Source organism: Miniopterus schreibersii (assembly GCF_964146895.1).
Source record: "Miniopterus schreibersii genome assembly, chromosome: 16".
NCBI lineage: Eukaryota > Metazoa > Chordata > Mammalia > Chiroptera > Miniopteridae > Miniopterus > Miniopterus schreibersii.
Window position 1 is genome coordinate 12,175,515 of NC_138116.1, and position 24,757 is coordinate 12,200,271.

A 24,757-nucleotide genomic window follows, 5' to 3' on the forward strand; every position below is an offset into this window, starting at 1 on the left:
TTAAATCTATCCAGGTAAGTTATAACATCAATGGAGAACCACTGCTCTAATATTAAAGATAGCACTCACAACAACAAAAAAACTGGAAAAAGTCAGGGGAAATAGGAGATGATACAAGGAGCAAAATACACTTCAAAAATTATAACTCTTTCTCAAAAAATAAACTATTATTATGTCTGTCAAATAAGAAACAAATGTGATAATAAAAGAAACAATCAGAGTAAATAATATTAAAAACACGTTGCCAAAATAAAAATGCAATAAGAAGGTTAGAAGATTAACTTGGGGACACCCTCATAAAGTGAAACAAAAAGGCAAAGTGACAGAAAATAGAAAAGAAAGTTAGGGGTTCGATGCAGGAGATCCATTTCCAACTAACATGATTTCCAGAAAGGAGCCAAGCAAGAGCACAGCAAGGCAGACCCTATGAAGAACCGAAACAAGACGCCTCTGGGATGGGCGAACAGGGTGCCGTTTTTTATTATAAACTTGTGGTATTACTCATTTTTTATAATAAGTACATGTATTACTTTGATTAAATTATATTAAACAGTTAAACAAAAACAGTAAAACTCTAATAAATGTTAACAGAAAAGAGAAGCGGAGATTAACTATAAGCCCTAATAATGTCTCGATAGTGGAGTTTAACCGTGCTGGTCCCATAAAGTAGAGAAGTGAAGTCCTTGAAAAGCAACACAGAGAATCAAAGAAAGGAAAGTTTTAGAGTTTGCAGATACCACTTAATTGATTAACTAAAAAATGTCCCTCCATTTAACTACATAAATTTATTCATTGGACCTAGGTATCTGGATGGAGTACTAAAAACAGATATTAACTGATAGTAATATAGTTCAAAAGTCCAATTGTCTAAGAAGACGTTGAGGAATAAATCATAGAAAACGTAATAAGAAGGAAGCTGGGCTGTTATAAGATCTTATAAGACGTCAACATCCACAGTACACCAGGTTCATGCCAGGGTTGCTCCGATCACGATCACAGGAAAGTTTAGAAAAGATCGCCCTCTAGAGGCCTGTCTCATTAGCCATTTAAAATCAAAACTACCGAAACCCCGAGTCTATGATTTGCCAATGTAAAAAATATAAAGAAAATACAAAATATTTCATGAGCAGTAAAAGGCAAAACAAGAAACTCCAGGGTACCTTCAATTGCTAACTACCTTATCTGGCATTTATTTTAAGGGAAAACTTTCAGAGAGAAAAAAATGTGGCCTATTCCAAAGGAAACAGATGAAAAGATAAACTATTCAAGAAGAGTTTAATCAGTTTTTATAGCACTAAATTTTAAACTACAATTTAGAGATAATATAAGAAATGTTAAAGATACTCCACAAGTAATGTTATTTTCCTCAAAAACAATGCTATCTGCACTGTCCTCTCACTTTTGCTATGAACCTAAAACTGCTCTATAAAATAGTCTATTAAAACTTATGCTCTTTTTATTTAATAGATGGTTTTTTTCAATTAGTGCTCCTTAAATGAAAGCACCTTGTTTCAGGTATCTCTTTTCAATCAATCCACTTTCCAAAGAACTCATCTGCTCTAAGAAACAATAGGAAACAACAAAATATTTAAATATGTATAATTTTGGTGTACGGCACATGCAAAGATTAGGATAATGTTATAGTAACATTTTTTAGAGAATGCTAAAAGAATTTATGAGAAAACAAGTTCACTAGAACAACTTTATTAGACCTGAAAACAACCAATTAAAATCAAAACTTCATCTGGGCTAAAACAATCAAGTACATGCAACCAGTACAAACCCAGGTACTAAACTAAGACAGCCTAACAGAAGACTTTCATCCATGCAACATGTATATACTATATACATACTCTGTGTCATATGAGGCATAAAATTTAAAGCAGAGCTACAGTGCACATGATTGATTTTTCTTGGCAAAAATTAAAACATACAAATGGGAACTTCAATCCACAAGTAAACAGTGATGTGGAAAGAGAAGTCAAGAGACATCACATTCTGATTGTCTTAAGTAGGTGAAACTATATAAGGCTGAAACGTGTGGTTGCTTCGTATTTACAGTTGTGATGTGGTCTGTATCAAGAAAACTACTGATCAACACAAGTAATTACAATAAACCATCATATAAAGGCTATAAACAGAGTTTCTGAGTGGTTGAAAAAAAAAGGCAGCATCCAGACGCTAAAAAGAAAAGTGATGCTACCAGTGACTGAAAAGCACTTTTACTAAAACATGGAGCTTCAAGTCCAAGCAGGTCTCGGAGCCCCCTCCTCCACTCCCATTCGGAAGCAGCAGGCTCTGGGGTTCCGAAGCAGGGGCCGTGACTCATGCCTCCCCCGGAGGGCGCGCGCCTTGGTGGCGGGCTCAGTCCCCAGCGAGGGCGCGCACGGGAGGCAGCCGGTAAGATGTTTCTCTCGCGCATCGGTTTCCCTCCCCCCTCCTGCTCTCTCCAAAACCAATGAGAAACATATCCTCAGGTGAGAGTTAAAAAAAATCAAAATAATCAAAAATAAAAGGCTAAAAAGCATTACACAATTAGGTCACAATTATACTTTTCATTTGCTCACTTTTCAGTGAGTTATTCATTTATCCTGCGCTCTGGATAAGAGCCATAACACAAAAATATGAAAAATTACTCCGTCCTCTACGTCTCCTCAGTAAAAAGAATATTAATGGTGACGCTGACGGCAGCAGCTAATCTTTCACTGAGGGCCTGACGCGTGCCGAACGCTGTTGGAGTGCTTTCCGCCCCCCAGTCACTCTGTGGGGGGTGATACTATTTCCCCCCCTCACAGAAGGTGAAGGCACAGGTGGAGTAAGGCACAGTTAGGGAGTCGGGGGGATAGGCTCTACCCCCGCAGTGTGAGTCCTGGCCCCCCACCCGCTCCCCCAAGCAAGTCACAGCTCGGTGAGGGGAGCGTCAAAAATAAGGCTCTTGGGGAGGAAAAGGGACATCTGTAATATTTTAAACAAAAATAAAATTAAAAAAAAAAAAAAGACGTGCTCTTTTACCTTATGAGAGATATTTAACTAATTAGTCTTGGTATGTTAGATTACATGGGAAGCATTGTCAAATGAGAAATTATGTCAAACTTTCTATTTGTATAAAATTCCTAAAACTCTGGTATGCCCTAGTATAAGGTTATCAGTCATCATTTTAAAATGCATGTCACAGAAATAACCAAATTTCCTTCTCAACTGCATTAAAATCAACTCTTACCATGTCTTTAACATGAAAAAAATTTAAAAATTGAAAAAAAATAAAGCTCAGCTACACGAAGTCGGACCCACTACATTAAGCGGGGGAGACACCAAAGCTAAGCTGAGCTTGAAAGGTGTGTTCAGTGTTTACCTGGACAAATGACGGGAAAGCAATTCAGGTGTAGAAACGGGACTGAGTCTGGAAAGCAGAGGCAGTAATTACACTTGCTTGGGACATTAAACCATAGTGGAGGAAGGGTTTCTTCATTCAGGCATAAAATACACCAGAAATCCTGATGGCCATCCCATCAAAATATAGCAAGAATCCCATTACACTACTCAGAATCTCCACTATCAACTCTGTCCAAGCCTCATCTTCTCTCACTTGGATTTTTGCAATGCTCTCCTAACTGGCCTCACCAGGCTTCTACCCTTGTCAACCTACATAAAGACTGTGCATTCTTAACACAGATCTCCATCCTGATCCTGCCAAAACACAGTCTCATCATGTCACTAGTATTCGCCAAATTCCCCACAGCTTCTCCATCTCACTCTAAAAGTCAAAGGTTGACATGATCTGGCCACATTTCCTCTCTGATCTCATCTTCTACTCTGTGCTTCTACTACTGTGCTTTCTAACCACACTGGCTTCCTAACCCTAGCCCTAGCCCTAACCCTTGAACACTCCAGGCACATTCCCAACTCAAGGATTTTACACTAGCTGTTCCTTCTGCCTGGAACATGTTCCCCAGACATCCACATGACTTTCGCCCATACTTCCATCACATCTTTGTTCAAATGTCAGCAACTCAGCAAGGTCTGCGGGAAGCACTCTAATTTCCAACTGCGGTCCTCTCCAGGCATTCCCTATTCCCCTTCAATTCTTTACTTTTCTTCATAACACATCTATCTATCTACCTACCTATCTCTCTATCCATCCTCTGTATCACTCACAGCACTTACTAGAAAGTCAGCATCATGGGAACAGGGACGTTTTTCTCTTGTTCACTGCGATATTCTTAGAGCTCAGAAACAGTTCTTAGACATAGTAAACACTAAGTAATAGTTGTTGAATAAAAGTATCTTAAAGATGTTAAAATGAATAGCAATGTCACCATGAATGAATAGCTCTTTGTTTTGACAAGTAGTGATTTAAATCTAAATTTATTGGGGGAGGGGTTGGTAGGGGGCATGGAGAGATTAAGCAAAAAGGGGGAAAAACAGAAAGAACTTAAGGACACCGACAACAGTGTGGTAATTGTCGGGGGGGGGGCGATGGAGGTGGAAGAGGGTATGGGGGGGATAAATGATGATGAAAAAAATTAAATTAAAAAAAGAAATCAATAAAATAAAAAATAAATTGTTTTTATTAGAAGAACTTCTAAAGATGTTTGGAAACTTGGCTCAAAGCTTTAGAGTCTACATTTTATCAAATACCACGCAAGGTGCAAAGATACAAATACAAATAAGACCCGGTCTTCATGGGAGCTGGTCTAGTGGGAGAGGCAGGCATGTCAATGAGCAGTCAACACGCTGTGATATAATAAAAGTACGTTCGGGGTTTCATATCAAGGCTGCCGCAGGTGACACGGCATCAGGAGATGTTGAAGAGGGGCTAAAGAGACACGGTATTTTTAGCTAGATCACAATGAAGTGGGGGTTTAGTAGGCATCCAAAGGGGAACAATTATTTCAAGTAGAGTCAAGTATACAAACAGGAAAGGTGCCAAGAAATGAACCCACGTGGCATATTCAGGGAAGACACAGTGATCCAGGTGTGGTGGGACAACAGCTAGAAGCAGGGCGGGAGCTTCTCTAACTTTCTACAAGGATGGTGAAACACGGCGAGATCTTAAGCAGAAAAGTGGAAAGTAATATTTATGGGTAACAGAGGAAATGTGTATGAAGTAAAAGAGGCTGGGGGCTATTGAAACGGATGAGGTAAGAAAAGATGATTGGGGTTCTTAGAGGTTTTGAGCCATGGACTGCTTGGTAGTTTGGGAAAGCCTGTGGATTCTTTCTCTGAATAATGCTTATAAAGTATGAAATAAAATACATAGAATTAAAGGAAACCAATTATATTGAAGTATAGCTATCAATACTCTTAAAAATTAAGTTTTGCTATAGTAATATATGTATAATAAATACTAAAACCAGTAATATTAGTCATAATATGCAGTAATTTCAAAGCTGATGAGCATAAACAATATTTCAAAATATATTTCAGTAACTCAAAACATTTCAAGATATATAGTTCACATATAATGTGATATAAAACATCTGTATGTTTATTGGTGACAATGTCACAAGTACCACTAACGTTACTGCCGTGTGTTATCTACATTCATAGTGAAAGGAAACACTTACTTTCGGTTAGAGGATAGTAAACATAAAGATGTAATTTTTTTCATATCCATGACCATGGATCTTAAATTAAGCACCCCTCACATAGACTAAGGTCAAGGCAATAAGAAAGGAAGAGATATTTAGAGAGAATATATTTCAAATAAATAAACGTATTCTGTTATGTAAAATAATGTCAAGTAGATAAAATAATCCTAACCTACACTGGACTGACTCCAGAGAGTAAAAAGGAAATATCCCTATATCAACTGTTATTTAACAGTTTCCTTTACTTTGCTAAAAAGAGCACAAACAACGGTAATACCACCAAGCATGATTCATTTTCAAGATGAATCCCTCCCTGTTCAAAGTTTACATTGTTTTTGACCAGCATCAGACTGTTTATCCACACAAACTGTAAATACATCCTTTTTAGAACTAACCAACAACAATGCCCATTTTGTTTTGACATGTGAAATACAAAGAGAACATGAAGAAAAATGACCATCGCTCTAATGTCGGTGCTTTAAAAATAAGTAAAACTACACAGAGTAATGGGGTGAAATTCCAACATAATAAAATTTTAATAAGTGTTACGAGGAGGGAAATGCCTTCTGAAATTCCGCGCTTTCAAAAGAGAATGTTAAGTGCAGCGATATTGTCGAACAGCCTATAATCTCCTCTCCGAGATGTCATCCGAGAGCTTCATGCAAAAATACGAAGAGAGCTGTGAGCGATACAGCTGAGAGAAAATAGTATATTTTGACTCAGAAATTCAAGTATTGCTCTTCAACTGTATGTTCTTTTACAAATGACAACTCCTTAATTGATTGGTACCTTGTACCCTTAGCAAAAATACATTCCAAGGAATGTGTTCACAGTCGCTTAACATCTACCTCCCCTTGGAGCAGAAGGCGCGGGGCAGGGACGCTGCTCTGGGCACATGGTGCCGGAGGCCTCGCGTGGGACCTGGGGGAGGGGAAGGAAGGAGAAGCCCAAAGCACACTCGCTGAAGGTGTGTGAATGGAAGGACCAGAAACCCTAAATTTTCTACAAGTACATCTTGTTCTCTGAGCAACCTGAGTCTCTTTTCATAAAGTGTTTAGTAGAATTTAAATAAAGAAAAATATTCGCCCCAAAGAGAAAGGTCCTCAAAGAATGGACAGTGTCACCTAATTATATGACAAAATACTTACACTAAAAAAAGTAAGTAATTATCGAAGTAAAAGTTCTTGCAAATGGCAAAAAGAATATGTATAGTGCAGAGCTTTCAACATCTTTTAAAATTCTAAATGCTTTTTTAAATGGCTGTTTTCACCTAGGACTGATTCTGAAAGATTTTCACCCTTGAAGGTCAGGAGTCACTAATTAAGTTAAATACACATGAATAACAATTGTTATAAAAATAATAGAACCAAAACATAAAACATCATCTGAGGAGAAAACAGAGGTTCCAGATTTTTTTTAGTTACAACACAATTTCTCCCCCGGATTCCAGGTACCTCTGTTTTTTCAGGCTATCTTAAAACTTTCTACAGAAAGTATCTATCTAGAATTGGTTACGTATTATAAAGGATACGTGTTCAAGCAGAAGCTAGAACAAACAAGGATAGGTGTATTCCTAAAAGAACTGCAAAGGGGCACTCACACTAATACTTGTACACACGTTTGTATCAGCACCAGTAAGACAGCTAAAGGGTGGAAACAACCCAAATGGATGAACAAATAAAAAATTGTGGTATACACAAGAGAAGGAGTATTATTCAGCCATAAAAAGGAATGAAATATTGACGCATATTACAACGTGGCTGTACCTCAAAAAACGTTATCCTACAGGAAAAGAGCCAGAAACAGAAAGTCGCACATTGCGGGACGGCAGCTACATGCCACCTCCAGACCAGACAGACCCGCAGGGTGGAAAGCAGGCTGGCGCTGGCCAGGGGCTTGCCAAGAGAGAAACCGGGAGTAACTGCGGAATAAATATGCGGTTTTCTTCTGGGATAAAGAGAATGTTTTGGAACTAGGGAGAAGTGGTGGCTGCACAACTGAATTGTTAGCATGTAAATGGTTAATGTTATGTTATATGAATTTCAGACCAATTAAATATTGTTTTCTGTAGTAACCCTAAGCTCTCTCTATAAAATTCCCTAGTCTTAAAAACTTAAATCAGTCATCTGTCAAGGAGAACCTGCAATGCTCTAGAAAAAGTGCCATCCAATTTCAACAAATATTTTCTGTCATTCTGGTGGGATTTAAATGGTACAACCACTCCGGTATTAACTACCAAAGTCAAGGTTTGAATATAGTATAACCCAGCATTTCCACTTAAAAATGAGTACATATCTACACCAAGAACCAAGTACAGAAATTTTCACTGCATCATTACACACAATAACTCCACACCAGAAACTACCCAAATATGCATCAACAGTAGTAGAAATGATAAAAAAAAACAAAAAAAACGAGTATAATTGTACAATGGAATATGTGGGAGCGATGGAAATAAATCAAGTAAACCTATACTGAACAACATGAATTAATCTCACAAACATGGTGTTAAAAAAGCTGAATTTACCAAAATATACATTCTCTGCAATTCCATTTATATGAAAGTGAACGACAGTATTTAAGGGTACTTCCTTAGAAAAAAACTATTTTTAAGAAGAAAATGATTACCATAAAGTCCAATTCATGGTTTTCTTTTATGGAAAAGGAGCACACAAGGGGAGCTCTAACCCAGCCAGGCCTTGCTCAGCGGTTGAGCATCGACCTAGGATCCAGACCGAGGTTCGATTCCCGGTCAGGGCACATGCCCAGGTTTCGGGCTCGATCCCTAGCTGGGGGCGTGCAGGAGGCAGCCGATCCATGACTCTCTCATCATTGATGTTTCTATCTCTCTCTCTCCCTCTCCCTTCCTCTCTCTGAAATCAATAAAGATATATTTTTTAAAAGGGGGGGGGATTCTAGTAATGTTTCATTTACTGGTTGTGGTGAAGTAACACAATTATTTTCTCTAAGATAAATTATTGAACTATACAATTTGTTTTTCCTGCAACACATTGGTAGAAATCCCACAGAGATGTATTTTAAAACAAAATACTGATGCTGCTCTAAAATACATATGACTCATGACCATTCCTCTCCAACGATGAGTATTTCTTAATGAATTATACATAGTATTTGCTTTGGTTAAAAATAAAGTTTTCTGGAAAAGATCTATAGATACGAGATTCAACCTCTACATTTATGAATATAGTCTTGAACTTCATATTCCATAAAAATGGCAAAAGGAAGCATTGAAAAGGCTAGGGAGGTGAAGCAGCGTGATAAAGACTGCCATTATTATACTGGCTTCAATTAAATACATTATTTAATAAATTAAGAATGTCCAAAATGAGCCTAAGACCTTGTCTTTGCGTGAACACATTAGGAAAATGGGTTTATTTTTGTCCCAGATCTTGAAAATTACAGTTAAGGGTAGGAGGACTGCAGGGCTCAGTGGAGAGAGAAAATTCAGTTTACCATGCAGAGGCGATCCCGAAGGGCTGCTGGAGAGACCTGGAACAGGGCTGCAGCGACCTCCCTGCTTAGACGTCAGCTCTTGTTCAATCTCCTCCAGCCCAGCACTCTTCTGGAAGCGGCTCATGCGATTCACGACTCGTGGTGACATGTGTGTTCGAACACAAGGCTGGCCACCATATGGGTTGATTGGAAAAACATGGGACGTCCCCCGGAGCGTACTGACCACAACCCAGCGACAGTCATGGCTGAAGCAGATGTCTTGTACCTGGAAGCAGACGTGGAAAAACAGAGACGTGACTGAAACTACTTGCATTTATCTAAGAGCATCACACACACATCGCCAAATATGATTAGAAATGTGTGTCTCGTTACCAAATTTACCTAAGATCTAGTTATAAATAAAACATTTTATTCTACAGATGAGTTTCATGATGAATAGTGATCAGAGCTCCGTATCAGGGATTTGATAAGATTTGAAGTAGGAAATTCCACCCCTTGCCTTCTACAGTGCAGTCAGAAAACAGGACCTACACAGTTTCACACTATAGAGCTATAAGAAAAGATGAGTCAGGCTTATTTCTCTAAATGAATTTTCCTTCTAAAAAGCAAAGACTAGTTAAAATAAAAATATACACCATACAATGTTGATGAGGTAATAAAACCCAATCATTCACTCAATAAATATTCATTGGGTACCATGCTAATAAGTACTAAGAACAAAGAGGTAAGAAATAATACCTGGGCTCACAGCCTACCAAGAGGAAAAGACACATAAGAAAATTTTGAAAATATAATATATAAAAGTGAAATAACTATCTTATGTATAAGTATTAAGAAATAATTAAAAAATAAATAAGTAATTCTCTACTACACAAAACAATCATCAAACAGTGCTTTTAAAAAAAGGCCCCAGACAATGTAAAAGTCTGGTAGGATATAAGATTTCTGTGAGCGGGATTTAACAGGAAAAATGTATGTATGTGTGTATAAATATATGAATACATTAGCTTCATTACAACATAAGCTAAGTAAAACTCCTCTAGCAGTCAAAGAAGCCAACTTTCCAATATATAAGATCTTCAAATAAGCCTAACACATTAGAATTCTGACTAATATTCCAGAAATACTGCACAAACCAAAGCTATAAGTATTCATCAAAGTACAAGTCTCTAAAAGAGCCTGAAAACTTTAAAATAAAAAAGAAATTTTAGTCTGATATAGCAAGACAAGACAAAAATTATCAATGCAAGGATAAACCCAAATTCAACCACATGCCTGTCCATTTCAATTACTGTGATAAATGACACGTTAATGTTATAATTAAAGAATCTCCTGAAAGCTAATAAACTGAACTCCCAGGAATTCTAGAATTGAGAATAAACAGTCATTTCACAGGTGTTTTGCCCCTGTACTTTGCTTATGATAACTCTCAGCTAAAATGACTTCTAGAAAAGCAAGAAAAAAGGGAAGGGGCAGGACAAAGAAAAATGTAAATAGCCAAGCAAGAGAAAAGACACCCAGTACCGGACACATTTAATATCATAATATCAAATGCATTAATTAACAAAAGCCAGAATCAAATATATAAAGAAAAACATCTTTAGGCTTACTGAGTAATTTATGTTCCATCACCGTGGAATGAAACCATGTGATCTAAAATCTTTTTCCAAAACACTTATAATCAAGACCACTTCCTGATCTGTCAATGAAAAGGAGTTTCCCGCTTTCATTTTAAGAATAGTTCTGATACGAGGTGGTGCTAACAATCAGTATCAAGGCAGGAAGACAGAATTCAACCTAAATGCTTATTTAGGAAACTGCTATTAGAGCACTGAGTCTGCTCTACGACCCTGAAGACACATCAGGGGACATAAGTGAGCAGAGAAGGGCTGCTAAAGATATTAGCTGTCATGAGACTAGAGCAAGTTTAATCCTTTAAATAACATTACAAAAGATAAGTCACCTACCCACAAAATACAAAATGATGTAACTGTTGGTATTATCAAACAAGTAGGCTGGCTTTTCATGTATCAGTAAAAACAAGAAAGACTAGACATAACGACAAACTAGTAATAAGAAGGTGACATCATCTGCAGCATTTTTAGGCCTCAATCTTGGAATATCTATAGTTAAGATTTTCTCATCACAAAACAGGAGAGCTATTTGAGAGTTGTATCTCTTATTTGGCTCTACAGTAAGTATCATGGCAAATAACACTGACAAGGTCAGGCAATTGTTATAATTTTTTGCAATATAGGCCTACTAATGAGAAATATGGAATCCTTTTGTAGAATATAATATTTTGCTTATTTGGGACTCTAAGATAGTATTATCATCATCAAATAGATTCTAACGCTCATCTGAATTATCTATTTTTTAAATTGTCATTGATTTAATAATCCAAGAGAACAACATTATATAGCAGACATATACTCATATGGAACAATTATGTCCATACATAAATTGTATATTTAACTCACAAAACAGGTTAAATTCAAATTACATATGAAACAAGAATAACTGAGCACTAGAATTAAATGTCACTACATATAAGCATCTAAGACGTACAAATCAGCTTCTTACAAGACTCTAAATTTATGTCACAAATTCACTCAAAACCCAATTAACTAATATATATCAGTGATTAAAATTTAGGGTTATTTTAACATCCTAAATTCTAAACAAGATCCATATTATGATTCAATAGATATGGAGGGATGGGAGAGACATGACCGAGACAGCTGCAGTTTTAAAACACTCAGATAAGGACTCTGACACTAACCTAGAGCCTATAACATAGAGCTAAAAAATATAATAAAGTGGCCAGAAATGGCAGTTCCCCTAAGTCCATATCAAACCTTAGACATTATATAAAAGATACTTTTTTAAAAAATGAAGTAACTCCCGATACTATTGAATCTCAACTATAATTGAAAAATAAAACATGAAATAATAGCAACGATTGCCTAGGGTGTGAGTGAGTGGGGCAGAAGGTGTGACTAGAGAGGGCAGGAGGAACCTTTCTGGGACAATGAACTTCTATATCCTGACTAAGGTGATGGTTATACAGATGTACTGAGTGGATGGCAAATCGAACACCCATCTCCAAACTTCATTCCCTCACCTGACACCACCACAGATAACTCACATGCGTCTGCCCAGCCTCTCTTACAGTGAGTGTTGACTTAGCTGCAATCACTCAGACAAAAGCAGGATGCTACTGCAGGATTCTGGGAAAGTATCCACTTTCCTGATAAAGGGAACTAACGTCACTGATGCTGTCCTTTCTCCCCATCTTACCACCCGGAATTCAGAAATGTCCAAAGCAGTGGCAATATAAAACAATCATGAGGGAAAGAGCAAAAATGTCAGAGACATTGTTGAGCAATTGCACCCAACCAGCAGCATCCTTCTTGTAACACGAGAAAAGTAAACTCTGATTTTTTAAAAGCATTGTTAAATGTGATTTTCTTTCTGTGGCCAAATACATGCCTAATGACTCAAATACCAATTCCCTTTCCAAATCTCTCAAAGAAAAAGAAAACTCAAAAAGCAGAGAGAACTTGGATAAAAAAATTCTCAAATCCAAGAGCACTATACTTTCAGAAGCCTGTAAGAGTGACAATCAAAACCATAAACATTATCTACAAAAGCCACGATACAGAAGCAACGTAAGTGTCCATCAACAGACAAATAGACAGCGAAGACATGGTACATATATACAATGGAATATTACTCAGCCATAAAAAAGAATGAAATTCTGCCACTGGGAAAATACGGACGGACCAAGAGGGTACCACGCTAAGCGATGTTCCCCACCCCTGGTTTAAAGAAACTGTCGCTATCCGGTTGTGATATACTCCACTTTGGCAAAACGTTACCATTGGGAGAAACCGGGTAAAGTGCACATGGGATCTTTCACTATTTCTTACAAGTACGTATGAATCTACAAATTATTTCAATAAAAATCTGAACTAAAAAAAGTGAAAGGATGCCTTGCGAGCGCCGCAGAGCCAGCAGTGCTAACGTAGCCAGCTCCTGCTGCGGCCGGCAGAGGTGAGGGGTGGCCACAAATGCCCCCGACTTACGGGTTCAACCGGGCTGTGTCAGGAATGGGGGCAGGAAGGAGGGGGCTGTCGTGCCAGGACGCTCCCTGGGGGCTGGCTACAGTGCCACTGCCCATGGGGAAATAAGCAGACCCAACAATGGCCAAGTGGGAAAAAAGGGCAACACTCCCGGCTTCGCCTATAGTATCTGCAGGCCAGCCTCGCCTGACACCAAGGGCGGGATCCTGTGGCCACCTGAGAGCCGGCACTGGAACAAACGGCACGTGCACATTAAACGCATTAGTCCATGTCGTCAGAGGAGGAAAAACAGCCCAGAAGGAGGCGCGAGCAAAGTTCACAGTGGGGAAGAGAAGCTGAAGTGCTGCTGTGGAAGTCTAATTGGTATTAACGGCTTGCATGCCGGTGTCAGAGGGTGTCCTCTGGGCAAGCACACAGCTGGCCACCCGCCAGGCTTCCCGTGCCTTCCCGTGTTGCGCAATAGGAACAACGGAGCCCAGGAGGGAGTCAGGTGAAGACTTAGGCCGCTCGGTACTCGGAGGCGCGACCCCAGCACCGCGCCGCCCTGCCTGGCCCCGCCACCAAGTCCACTTCCTCCCGCGGACGGCAGCTACCACCCGAGGCTCCGGGGCTCCCAGACCCCGTGGGAGAGGTCACCTCAAAGGTGACGAGGAACAGCGTGGGCGGGCCCGCAGGGCCTGCTGGGCAAACGGAAATGGAACGTTCCAGGCTGCGTTCCCCCTGGCCCTAGCAGCACCTGGTTTTCACGGTTAGCTGATCACCTGCCCCCCGGCCGGAGCAATGCCACTGGCCCCACAGGCCCTTTTCCCACAGAGCTCCCTTTCAATGAGGCAAGGGGATGGTCACTACCCTAAGACAAACTCTGGAGGGACAAATGTAAGGACCAATCGGCACAGAATAATGGAAAGCTGTCACCTCTACTTTGATTGAGGGGTCCCTGTAACTGTGGGCCAACCATACCCATTTGTTTATGTATTGTCTTTGGATGTATTTGTGCTACGATGAAGAATATATTATAAGAATTACATCTCAATAAAAAGAATGTTTTGGGGGGTGGGTCTGAGAAAAATCAGGATCATGGAGTTGCCATGGTTAGCAAGTAAAAATACAGAAAGTCCAGTAAAATTTGAATATTGGTAAAAGCATAAAATGGGCAATATTTGGGACATACTCATACTGAATTTATTTATTTTCATCTGACCTGATCATCAAATACTATCAATTAATAATTATTAAAAAGCTGGATTCTTTTCCCCTTGAGAATTAAACATACTAATCATATCATTTTGCAGGATCGTTCTGATAAAGTAAAAGTAACACTAATCTGATGTGCAGATGTTTCCAAAGCAAGTTTACCATTTATAAAAATTAGCATGTTAAGTACAAAATGACTTGTGTCTGCTTGAGTAAGACATTACGGAAATATATCAACAAAATATTTTAAGGTTTTACAACACATGACTTTGCTGTTGAAAACTAGGAATATTTTTCTAACTACATATGTGCTTTATGAGGAAAATTACTGTCAGATGCAGAGGATATCCCAAGTCATAGATCACAAAACAACTTAATTCAACATAATTAGATCCACATACTTGAGGTTTTTTTCCTCGCCTGATTAAAGTATCCTCAGAGTTCTCGGAAGAATCCAGAAAGACATGATTCTGAAGTGCTCAAAGATGGACAGACAGATCACATGCCACACAGATTTTATCATCAGTGTTAAACTGTATATATCATTTCAAAGTATGGTTTTCAGTAGAAGCTTATAAAATTAATTTTATGGTCATTAATTGAGTTTCCTTAGATCTTGATGTTTGGTGTTTATAAATTCCCAAGCTCCTAAATTACAAGCTGTGACAGAGAACAAAATAACTTGAATAATTTCTATCTGGTTTTCCTGTTAAATAGGAATAGCATTGAAAGTATCAAACATCTGTACCTATAAACATTCCTCCATGTGCAAGGCACTGCTCTAAGGGTTAGAGAAAAGAGTTTAAGTATGGTCTCTATTTCCAGGTGGATGTGTAGGTAAATTAAATTATAAACAATGCCAATGCAAAAGAGGTATCAAAAATAGGTGTAAGTGAAAAGAAGGTCAGTGTAAGTGTTTAAAATATTCAAATTCTTTGAGGTAGAGCTTACACCAGTGACTAGTGAGGGCAAGCCTGGGATTACAAAGCGAGAGCTAAGAAAGAAACTCAGAATACACGTGTGCCCGGCAGCACAGTGAGATGTTAAATCATTATGTAAAATCTCATATAGTAACTGAAAACTTCCATACGAAAGGAACAAAAACAAATGGTAACTAAACATGACAGCAAGTTTGTTGTGCCAGAAAGTAAGGACGTTGTCTAAGAATAATGCAGATATGTCAACAGGACACAGATGCCAAGTCAATCAGCCAAGTCCAACTGGCCAAATCTAGGCTATTCTGAGCATTAAAGTAATTACTGAATGATATAACCCATTGAGTAGGAGCAGCGGCCATTATTAGACCAACTGATACATGTAAATAAAAGAATACACAGCTTGACGAGGAAGGGAATATTTATAGTTTTAAGTTTCTCCTTAACCTGCTGCCCACCGTGGGCGCGGCACACGGCGGCAGACTAAATGCCCATCTCCCGGCCTTCCCGTGAGGGAGGCACATTTGTATCCTCTAGAAGCTGCTGCCTGAGGGCCCAGCTTCCAAACAGCAGCAGCTGGGGGTTGACTAAGATGCACGCCACATTAACAACTGAAGCATAGAAATTATATAATCATCTCAACAGGTTAAAAAATAATAATTTGAAAAAATTCAACACCCATCATAATAAAAAACTCTCAACAAACTGGGAACAAACATCAATATAATAAAGACCGTATATGACTAGCCCGCAGCTAATATCACATTCCACGATGAAAAGCTGAAAGTTCTTCCTCGAAGATCAGGAACAAGGCAAGGATTCCCACCCTTGCCTCATTTATTAAACATAGTTCTGGAAGTCCTAGCCAGAGCAATTCGGCAAGACAGAGAAATTAAAGGGATCAAACTGGAATTCTTCAATAAAGAAAAACATTCCCTCGTCAACTACTTGATTATCTTATTAAATTGATCCAGGAAAGGTACGTGCTGAGTACTTTCCCTTTAATTATCCATGTTCAGAATGATTAATAAACAAGCCACCTACAGTAATGTTCAATGCTTCCTTTTAAAATATCATTCTATACCCACCATGTGTTTCTGTATGTTTAAGATGTTTCATTCTACTATAAAAATTTTTCATGGAAATTTATGACAAATCACATTGTAGACTACTGAGAAAAGATGGAGGAGTCAATAAATGGGGTTGGGTCAATGAGCTCAGAATAAAGCACATGCAGAAGTATTCTAGTAAGTGCATAACCACAGGCTCTATGAAACAAAAGTATATTTGGGATTTTAGGCTATTAAGATAATATCTCATGTCCGGCCGGGCGTGGCTCAGCGGTTGAGCATCGACCTAGGATCCAGGAGATCGGGGTTCGATTCCCGGTCAGGGCACAGGCCCGGGTTGCGGGCTAGGCAGCCGATCAATGACTCTCTCGTTGTTGATGTTTCTCTCTCTCTCTCTCCCCCTCCTTTCCTCTCTCAAATCAATAAAGGTATGTTTAAAAAAGAAAAAAGATAATATCTCAGTATCTACCAAGTAATATTAAGAATATTAAATACACGGGAAGCACTTAGCATGATGTCTAATACAAATGCTCAGTAAATTATATATACAGATGCCTGTGTGCATGTGCACATGCGTGCACGTCCTCACGTATGTGTACATAGTGATGTACTGTTAAATGTTAAAAAATGGCTCCCTAAAAAAAAAATATTTATTGATATGTAGTGTTTGCTGATTTCCATTATGTAAAAACTCCTACTGTGGATGATTTCACACTAATGTAATGTCACTACATCTGGAGTTGGGGACAGAAGTGCACAACTGATTCTCACAAGCCATTAAACTGGCTCCAGTATACCACTGAATAATATCCATAAAGTCATATACACTAGAGAACTCAATTATTTCTGTGCATATGTGAATATGTATGTGCTTTCATGTATGTGTGTGTGTGTATATATATATCTATGCATGCATGTATACAGAATCAGAATGTCTAGAAAAAGATCTGGAGAGATGGATATCAAACTGGATGACAGGACTGCTCTAGAGCAAGAAATGGAATTAGAGTAGGAGACAAAAGATAAATGAAACTTTTGTCTTAGCATTCATTGAATTGTTTACCTACTGCTTATGTATTTACTGGGTCAAAATACAGTAAATTCTTTTTTCTTAATTATCTGACCCATTCTATCACCATGTATGTTCTCACTAACATTAAGCTCCAGTATGATACAGGCAACCAGCTAGATAAGATGTCGTGTCACGCAAAGAAAACCTTCTGAAAAATACACCACTCACTTTGGCTTCGGTCTCTCCCCGGTGGAGAGTGTAGAGGTGATGGACCGCGCTCTGCGAGGAGGACCAAGGATGGGTCAGGATTTGGAAGACATGAAAGTCATGGCCGAGGGTGTCTGTTGTGACGAGAAGCATTCCTGCAGGACACGCCAAAAAACGGGCGGAAAAAACACCGTTATGTATGTGGATGAAATATTCTTACAAAGTACTCACCATGCTTTACAGTGTTATTGAAGAAAAAAATTACCAACAATATAAGAAAGTTTTTGCAATTAAAATGAAAACAGTATCTTTTTCCTATATGAATAAAAATGTTAACGCCACGTCAGTACACAACAGTGAGAATGCTACTTTATGGTGTTACCATACAACTTGCAGAAAAGAGTTTTACACGCCTGAACTTACAGAGAGTTCACAAGCACTTTCAAATGGCGAATTTGATCAAACGAATGTGAAAATGACTTACTTCCATGGAACCCATTCCCACTTTTTGCCATTGCTCGAAACCTGAATTTTAAGTTCCAATTTACCTACTAAAACAACTAATACCCTAGTTAATTCACCAGTTTAAAACTTGTCTCCACCCTGGCATAATTTTTATGGAACTGCCTACCCTATCCTCACGGAGCAAGTTTTTAACTTTGGAGATGTCACAGCTATGAATCCTTTGCCTAATCCAAAGTTGCAAAAGTTTTCTATATTTTCTTGTCAAAATTCCATTTTGTTTTATTTTACATTTAGGTCTACCACCCATTTTGAGTGAATTTTTACATAAAGTGTGAGATATCAGACAACTTAATTTTTGCAAATGATGTCCAATTGTTCCAGCAAGATTTCAAGGAGACTATTCTTTGCCTGTTGACTTATCCTTTATGTGTTACCCATTGTCAACTTGCAAAGATCAAGCGGCCATATTTGCACAGGTCTTCTTCTGAAAGCACAGTTCTATTTGCTCGATTTCTGTGTTTATACTTTCCTTAATAACACACTTTCTTGATTACTGTAACTATGTGGGAAAGCTTGAAATCAAGGTAAAGTGAGGCCTCCTTTTCTGAACTTTTTCAACATTTTGGCTATTCCAATACCTTTGCCTTTCCAAACCCAGAATCAACTTTTTTGATATCTACTAAAAATAATTCCTAGGATTTGTGGGAGAATTGTATTAAGTCTATAAATCATTTTGGGGATAATGGGCATGTTAACAATGTTCAGTCTTTTTAGATCAGAAGACGAATACATCATATTTCTTGAGTTTTTTCTTTTTGTTCAGCACACAAATTATATTTTCTTACATCTATCATAAATGGTGCTATTTATTTTATTTCAATTATTAATTTTTCCTTGCTGATATACAGAGACATAATTGACATTTTTTTATATTGACTGTATATTCTACCAGGTCTAGGAGTTTTGATGTAGATTACAAAGAAATTTTCTTTACAGACAATCATGGAGCATGTGAACAGACATAATCTGACTCCTTTCTTTCTAAACTACATGCCTTTTCTTTCTTTCTTGTGATTTACTACATTTTCTGGAGTAAACAAGTGTAATAAGAAGCAATATTCACACATTGTTCCCAGTTTTAGAAGAAAGCACTCAATCTTTCAGTACGATGCTAGCTTAAGTTTTTATTAATGCCCTTTATCAACATAAGGACACTCCTTGCTACTCCTAATTTGTTGAGAATTTTTATAATGAACCAATGTTGAATTTCTTTCAGTGCTTCTCTGTACCTACTTGAAAGTTAAGTGGTTTTTTTTTTTCTTTAGTCAATTAATATGGTGAATTTTAATAATGAATGATTATCAGATGTTCAACAAGTTTTGCATTTCTGGGATAAGCTCCACTTCAGCAAAAACCTTTCTTATATGCTGCTGGAATAAATTAGCTAATATTTTGTTGAAGATTTTCATGTCTGTGTTCCTAGGGTATAGTGGTTTATAGTTTTCTAATAATGTGTTTTTGGCATCATTGTTGTGAAATGCTCCTCATATTCTTAATTTCTAGAAGAGAGTAAGGAAAACTTATTTCTTACTCAAATGTTTGGTAAAACTACGTGGGCCTTTTGTTGGAAGATTTTTCAATTTTTTAAATTTAAATTTTGTTAATTTAAAATTTTATATATTTTATATTTTTTAACTTAAATGTTCTTCTTGGTTGAATTACTTTCTGTACCTCAAGGAAATGGCCCTTATTAATATTTATAGGGTCTGTCTTTAATAATGTCAACTCTTCCATTCAGGATATCAATAATTTGTGTCTTTTATCTTTTTATTCTTGGTCAGTCTGGCTAGATCTTTTCAAGGAAACCTATTTTGGTATCATTGATATTCTCTTTTCAATTTAAATTACTTTGTTTTAGACAACAATTGGGGTCTAGTTGTTTTTTAATTCAATCCCAGACTTTTAACTGGTGCTTGTAGTTCATATACATGTAATTTATTTGTAGCGTTGAATTTATATCTACCACCTTATCATTTCTTATAATTTTTCCGTCTGTGTTAGTTTCTCTGCCCTTACCTCCTTCCCCCTTTTTGGATAATTTTGTTATTTTTAATATCCCATTAAGTTATCTATTGACTTTTTTGATATATCTCTTTATTTAAGTTTTTCTTGGTAGTCCCAGGGATTATCATAAACACACCTTAATTTGTGCCTGTTTATATTCTGTCCAGAATTTCTATTTCTCTGTGGAAAGAATGGCTTATTAGCATATTCTGCTGTGCCAGAAATGGAATTACATTCTTTTTACTGTTAAAACTTTTCTTTGTTGAAAGAAAAGATTTGAAAGAATATTAAGCACCTGTGGGAAGATAAGGTAGGCATTTCAATGGAAAGATGAAGTATATCTGAGTTTGCTATTTACTTGGCTAATGTAAGGTACAGCTCTGCTCACTACATTAGATTTAAAAATAACACACTAGCTGCCAGTGCCCTGGTTATTTCCAGAACACATTTTAAGTGATGGAAAGTGTTATTTACTGAAATCTACTTCAAATCTGTAACAGTTTATGTAACATTGCCTCCCAACCTGCGCCTGGCTATGGTCATGATGTCAGAGACATACTTTACATTCTTGCCATACTGCTATTGTTGTTCAAACAATCAATTTCCATGGTTGGGCATAAATGCTTGGTTACCCTTTTGTGGACAGTATCTCTTCTCTCCTATTTTTTGCTGAGTTATACTAAGTGTGCGTTGTCACAATTCCACTAAAAGGTTTTGACTCTACTTTCCCACAACAAAACTATTTTCTGCACATGACAAGCCATCCAATGGAAACATCATTCTGATGGGAACTATGATGAGCCTACATTTATAACACAAGTATATTACTCCCATTCTGAAGACAAGCTTCATTTCTTTTAGACTCATAGGTCAATATTTTACTCAAAATGAGCATTCAAATAAAAGTTCCTATTAGCCAAATCAAGACAATTATTGTTTAACAAATGAGAGTTCACAAGAACACTTTCAATATGCTCCCAGCTTTTGAAATTGACATTAATTCCTAAGTTTCTAATATGGAAACAAATTCAGATTTTTAGAAGAACAGCCCATTGAAAATGTATCCTTAATGTCTTCTGTGTATCCTATCTCAAAGTTTTCTTTTTTTACTTCTCCACACAAACTTCCATAATCCAGCAATAAGCTTAATTTTTTTGACAAAACTTTAAAATGATGGGGAAAAACTGAAAGAGCAAAGAGGAGGAGAAGAAATAGCTTGTGTAGTGCTATTCAACCATGTGCTTTCTTTTAATTTATAATTTCCTCTGTTGCACACATTCTGCTGGGAGAAATGACAAGCCTTTTTTTTTTTTTTTTCTAGAAAACAAGTTAAAAAGCAGATATACATAAAAGGAAAAACTTGTACAGAGTAGACTGTGGCTTGAGAACTATTTATGCAGCATCAGAAGACTAAACCAGACTAGCCTGGCCATAAACTAAACCTACGCCCCAAATGAGGTGCCAAGCCACAGAATGCATTTGCGTCATCTGGGAACACAAGGGAAAGAAGGACTTCTAATTATAGGGCCTGGAAGCGGAAGCCTAGAGTGATTAGCTGTTTAGGCGCTGTTGTATGTTTATCTGGAAGCTTCCTCTCCCTCACTCTCTGCCTCAAGTTTGATAGATGAGCGTTAGCATTAGAGGGTAGAAGCTGAAGCTACTGATGGTACATGGCGTTCTCCAAACCGAGACTGGAGACTGAACATTAAGGCTTTTGCGGCCTCATAAGAGCATAAGTCTTTTCAACTGGGCGTCAGCTGGTTAGCCCAACAGGCAAAATTAAAGAGAAGCAAACCTTCGCTGGGCATACGCTATAAAATCTTGGAAACATGAGTAGGTATGTCTTTTTGCCATATCCTATTTATAACACCTACCTAATTGTATGTTTCTTTATCACATGCACACATATGAACTGGAAGACAAATTACTAGCTATTCACACTCTCTCCAAAAGGAGACATAAGCACTGATATTCCGGGTCAAATAGGAATCTTTGCAGGAATTCAGAGTATGTCACTCATAAAAATAATATTGTTTTGGTGTTCATTCTTGTGAATTTAACACTTTCCCATAAATACCTGTAGAGATTGAAACTTACAAATGATTTAATTATTTTTAAAGTTACTAGTCAAATTAGTAAACATAAAAGCAAAGAAAACAGAATCCTACCACTGATCAAAATCTAATAGGTCTTCAAATTACATAAAACCACAATAATATCGTAGCCTGCTAAAGTCTGATTAATAAAACCTTTAAAATGAATGTGATTCTTGAGAGCAATGGTCTCAAAGCCTCCCTATGAGCAGCATCAACATCAGCACATTTCTTAAGTGGCTTAAAGACGCTAATAATCAAACTCTACATTGTCTTCTTCTACATTTGTGGCCCAGGACATATTAAGAATTTCTTAAATTTATGCCCGATAATACCATTAAAGGCAGTGAAACAAACACTATCAAAGGAACAAAGGCCATGACTTATTCGATCCCTTCCAAAAGCTGCCCATATCCATAACCAAGATTAATTAGAACAAAATATCTGATGCGGCTCTCATTCATTTGTTCCCTGGGGAAAAGTCCAAAATCAACAATTAGCTCGCTTATTTTATAACTTTTCAATTCCATCCTCCTACATTTGTAGGGGTTTGAAGTTAAATGTCCTAACATCTTTACTTAAATAATTAATTTGTTTTCATTCTTTCACTTTGTATCAAGACATTTTTAAGGTTCCGAAGATATCTTTATCTGCATCCAATGGCTTTTCATAGTAAGTGCTCCATTCTAGATGTCCTCACGTTAAGTGTACAGTTTGATGACAAGAATATACACCTACGGAGCTACCATGATCAAGGTAGAGAACATGAGGGGAAGTGCCCTTGGGTCCACTTGCAGTCCATCCCCTGCCCTCTCGCGGAGCTCCAGGCAGCCACTGACTGGCTGGCACTATGAATTAATATCGCCTGCTTTAGAGCTCCACGCAAACGGTACCAGCTGTATCTGTTACAGATGTAACAGTGCGGGTGTGTGTGTTCACTTCACGTTTTCACACAGTGAGTCGCTTCCACCGTTCCTCAGCTCCGCCCGGAGTCGCTGGCGCCGTGCTAACTCACCGAGCGCGCGGCAGGGCAGCGGGTGGGGACGGAGGGGCCCCTCCTTGCTGACGGGCGCCCGGGACCCAGGCCGCCCGGGCACTTCCGCGCGGGGCGTTTTGGCCTTCACGGGGCCCCTCTTCCACGAAAAAATATTTAAAGTTCTATTTTATGACTGCAGTTGTTGGTTTTCATTGTCCATTAAAGCATTCCATTAACTTGAAAGTTTACACACTTTTTTGCTATGAAAAGGAACTGGACATTTTGGAGGGGCCCTATGCCCCTGCGCTCGGCCAGTCACCCCCGCGAGGGCCCCTCGGGGCTCCCGGGACAGTGCACAGGGCACACAGCAAAGACAGCAGCCCTCAGGGGGTAATTCGCTGCCCAAGTCAAGTTCGTCGCGCCCGTCGTTTGACGGGATGACAAAACGCGGGAGTAACTGCAAACCTATAGGGCCGTCCCCTCCTTGGGGGAAAGAGCAACAAACCCTTCCAGCCGCCTCTGCAGGTGTGAGTGAGGCCGTGAGTGACTGGCCGTGATACACCGCCACGGTCAGAGGACAAATGTGAAGCCACACAATCCTGTCGATCTGTGAGAGGTTATAGATACTCACAAAAATCAAGACAAGGTGTTTTTCTGACCACCTGCTGTGATCAAGGGTGGGGGAGAGCTTTGTGCATATTAAAAAAAAAAGCCAACTTAAACTCTTTTAATGATTAAGCCAAGACCACCATCACCTTTCAATCTACAGCATCTAAGTAACCAGAAAAATGTCAAGTCTGTTAAAGATACAGTCAAGCACCCAAAGGGCTACATGTTTAATCTGTTTTACTAGAGACCTGACATTCATTTTCGCCTTATTAACGGATGGAAAAACAACCTCCCTGCCAAGGAAGGGTAATTATGTAAAATGTAGATGTGTTGCACTTCACAGCTCTCAGCTACTTAGCTGGCAGAAATGACGCCTCTGGAAAGCAGATCAATTATTTACCGAATTAAAGACAACAGGTCTGTTTTAGAAATGCCAGACTTACTGCAGAATTGAGAATTTCTTTCTTATGCTTCTAATGTCCAGCTTAATTAATAATAAAAAAAACTACTTTTTTCTTTTATATCAAAGGCAATATAATTAATAATATGCAAATCTAGTATACTTAGTTGCATAAATATGATATAGTTTCTACAAGATACTTTTAATAAACATATGTGACATATTTCGATCTTAATTATGTGTGATATGGATCTGCTTTTACTCTAATTTGCCATCATGGGTCACTCCCCCAACTTAGGGAAAACAATTCTGATTCAAACCACAATTAGAAATGAGTTGGTTTTATTCAACAAATGGCTAATTACATTGAATTAACACCTTATCTCTGCCCTGCCATAGTTTCTCCATGATTACAATGATAGAAAATAAACCAATTAATTAATGTGATTATTCCATGTATACATACTCACTGTGTACTATGTGAAAATTGAGATGCTAAAAATACCTGGGACAAAATAAAAGCTCATCTTTCACAGAAAACATTTCAAAAAGATGCTCTTGAGGAGTATAAAGAAATTAAAA

General features: G+C 38.1%; 1 protein-coding gene across 10 annotated transcripts in view; it reads right to left on the reverse strand.

The window, feature by feature from the left end:
* The window catches only part of BCAS3 (BCAS3 microtubule associated cell migration factor), a 421,342-nt gene that overhangs the window by 288,025 nt on the left and 108,560 nt on the right, over positions 1-24,757 (reverse strand). For all 10 annotated transcript variants that reach the window (XM_081160910.1, XM_081160913.1, XM_081160909.1 and 7 more), the window contains exons 14-15: positions 17,590-17,723; positions 9,066-9,330 (exon numbers count right to left, since the gene is read on the reverse strand). In XM_081160910.1, the coding sequence (XP_081017036.1) occupies positions 9,066-9,330; positions 17,590-17,723 (399 nt within the window). The remainder of the gene's footprint in view (positions 1-9,065; positions 9,331-17,589; positions 17,724-24,757) is intronic.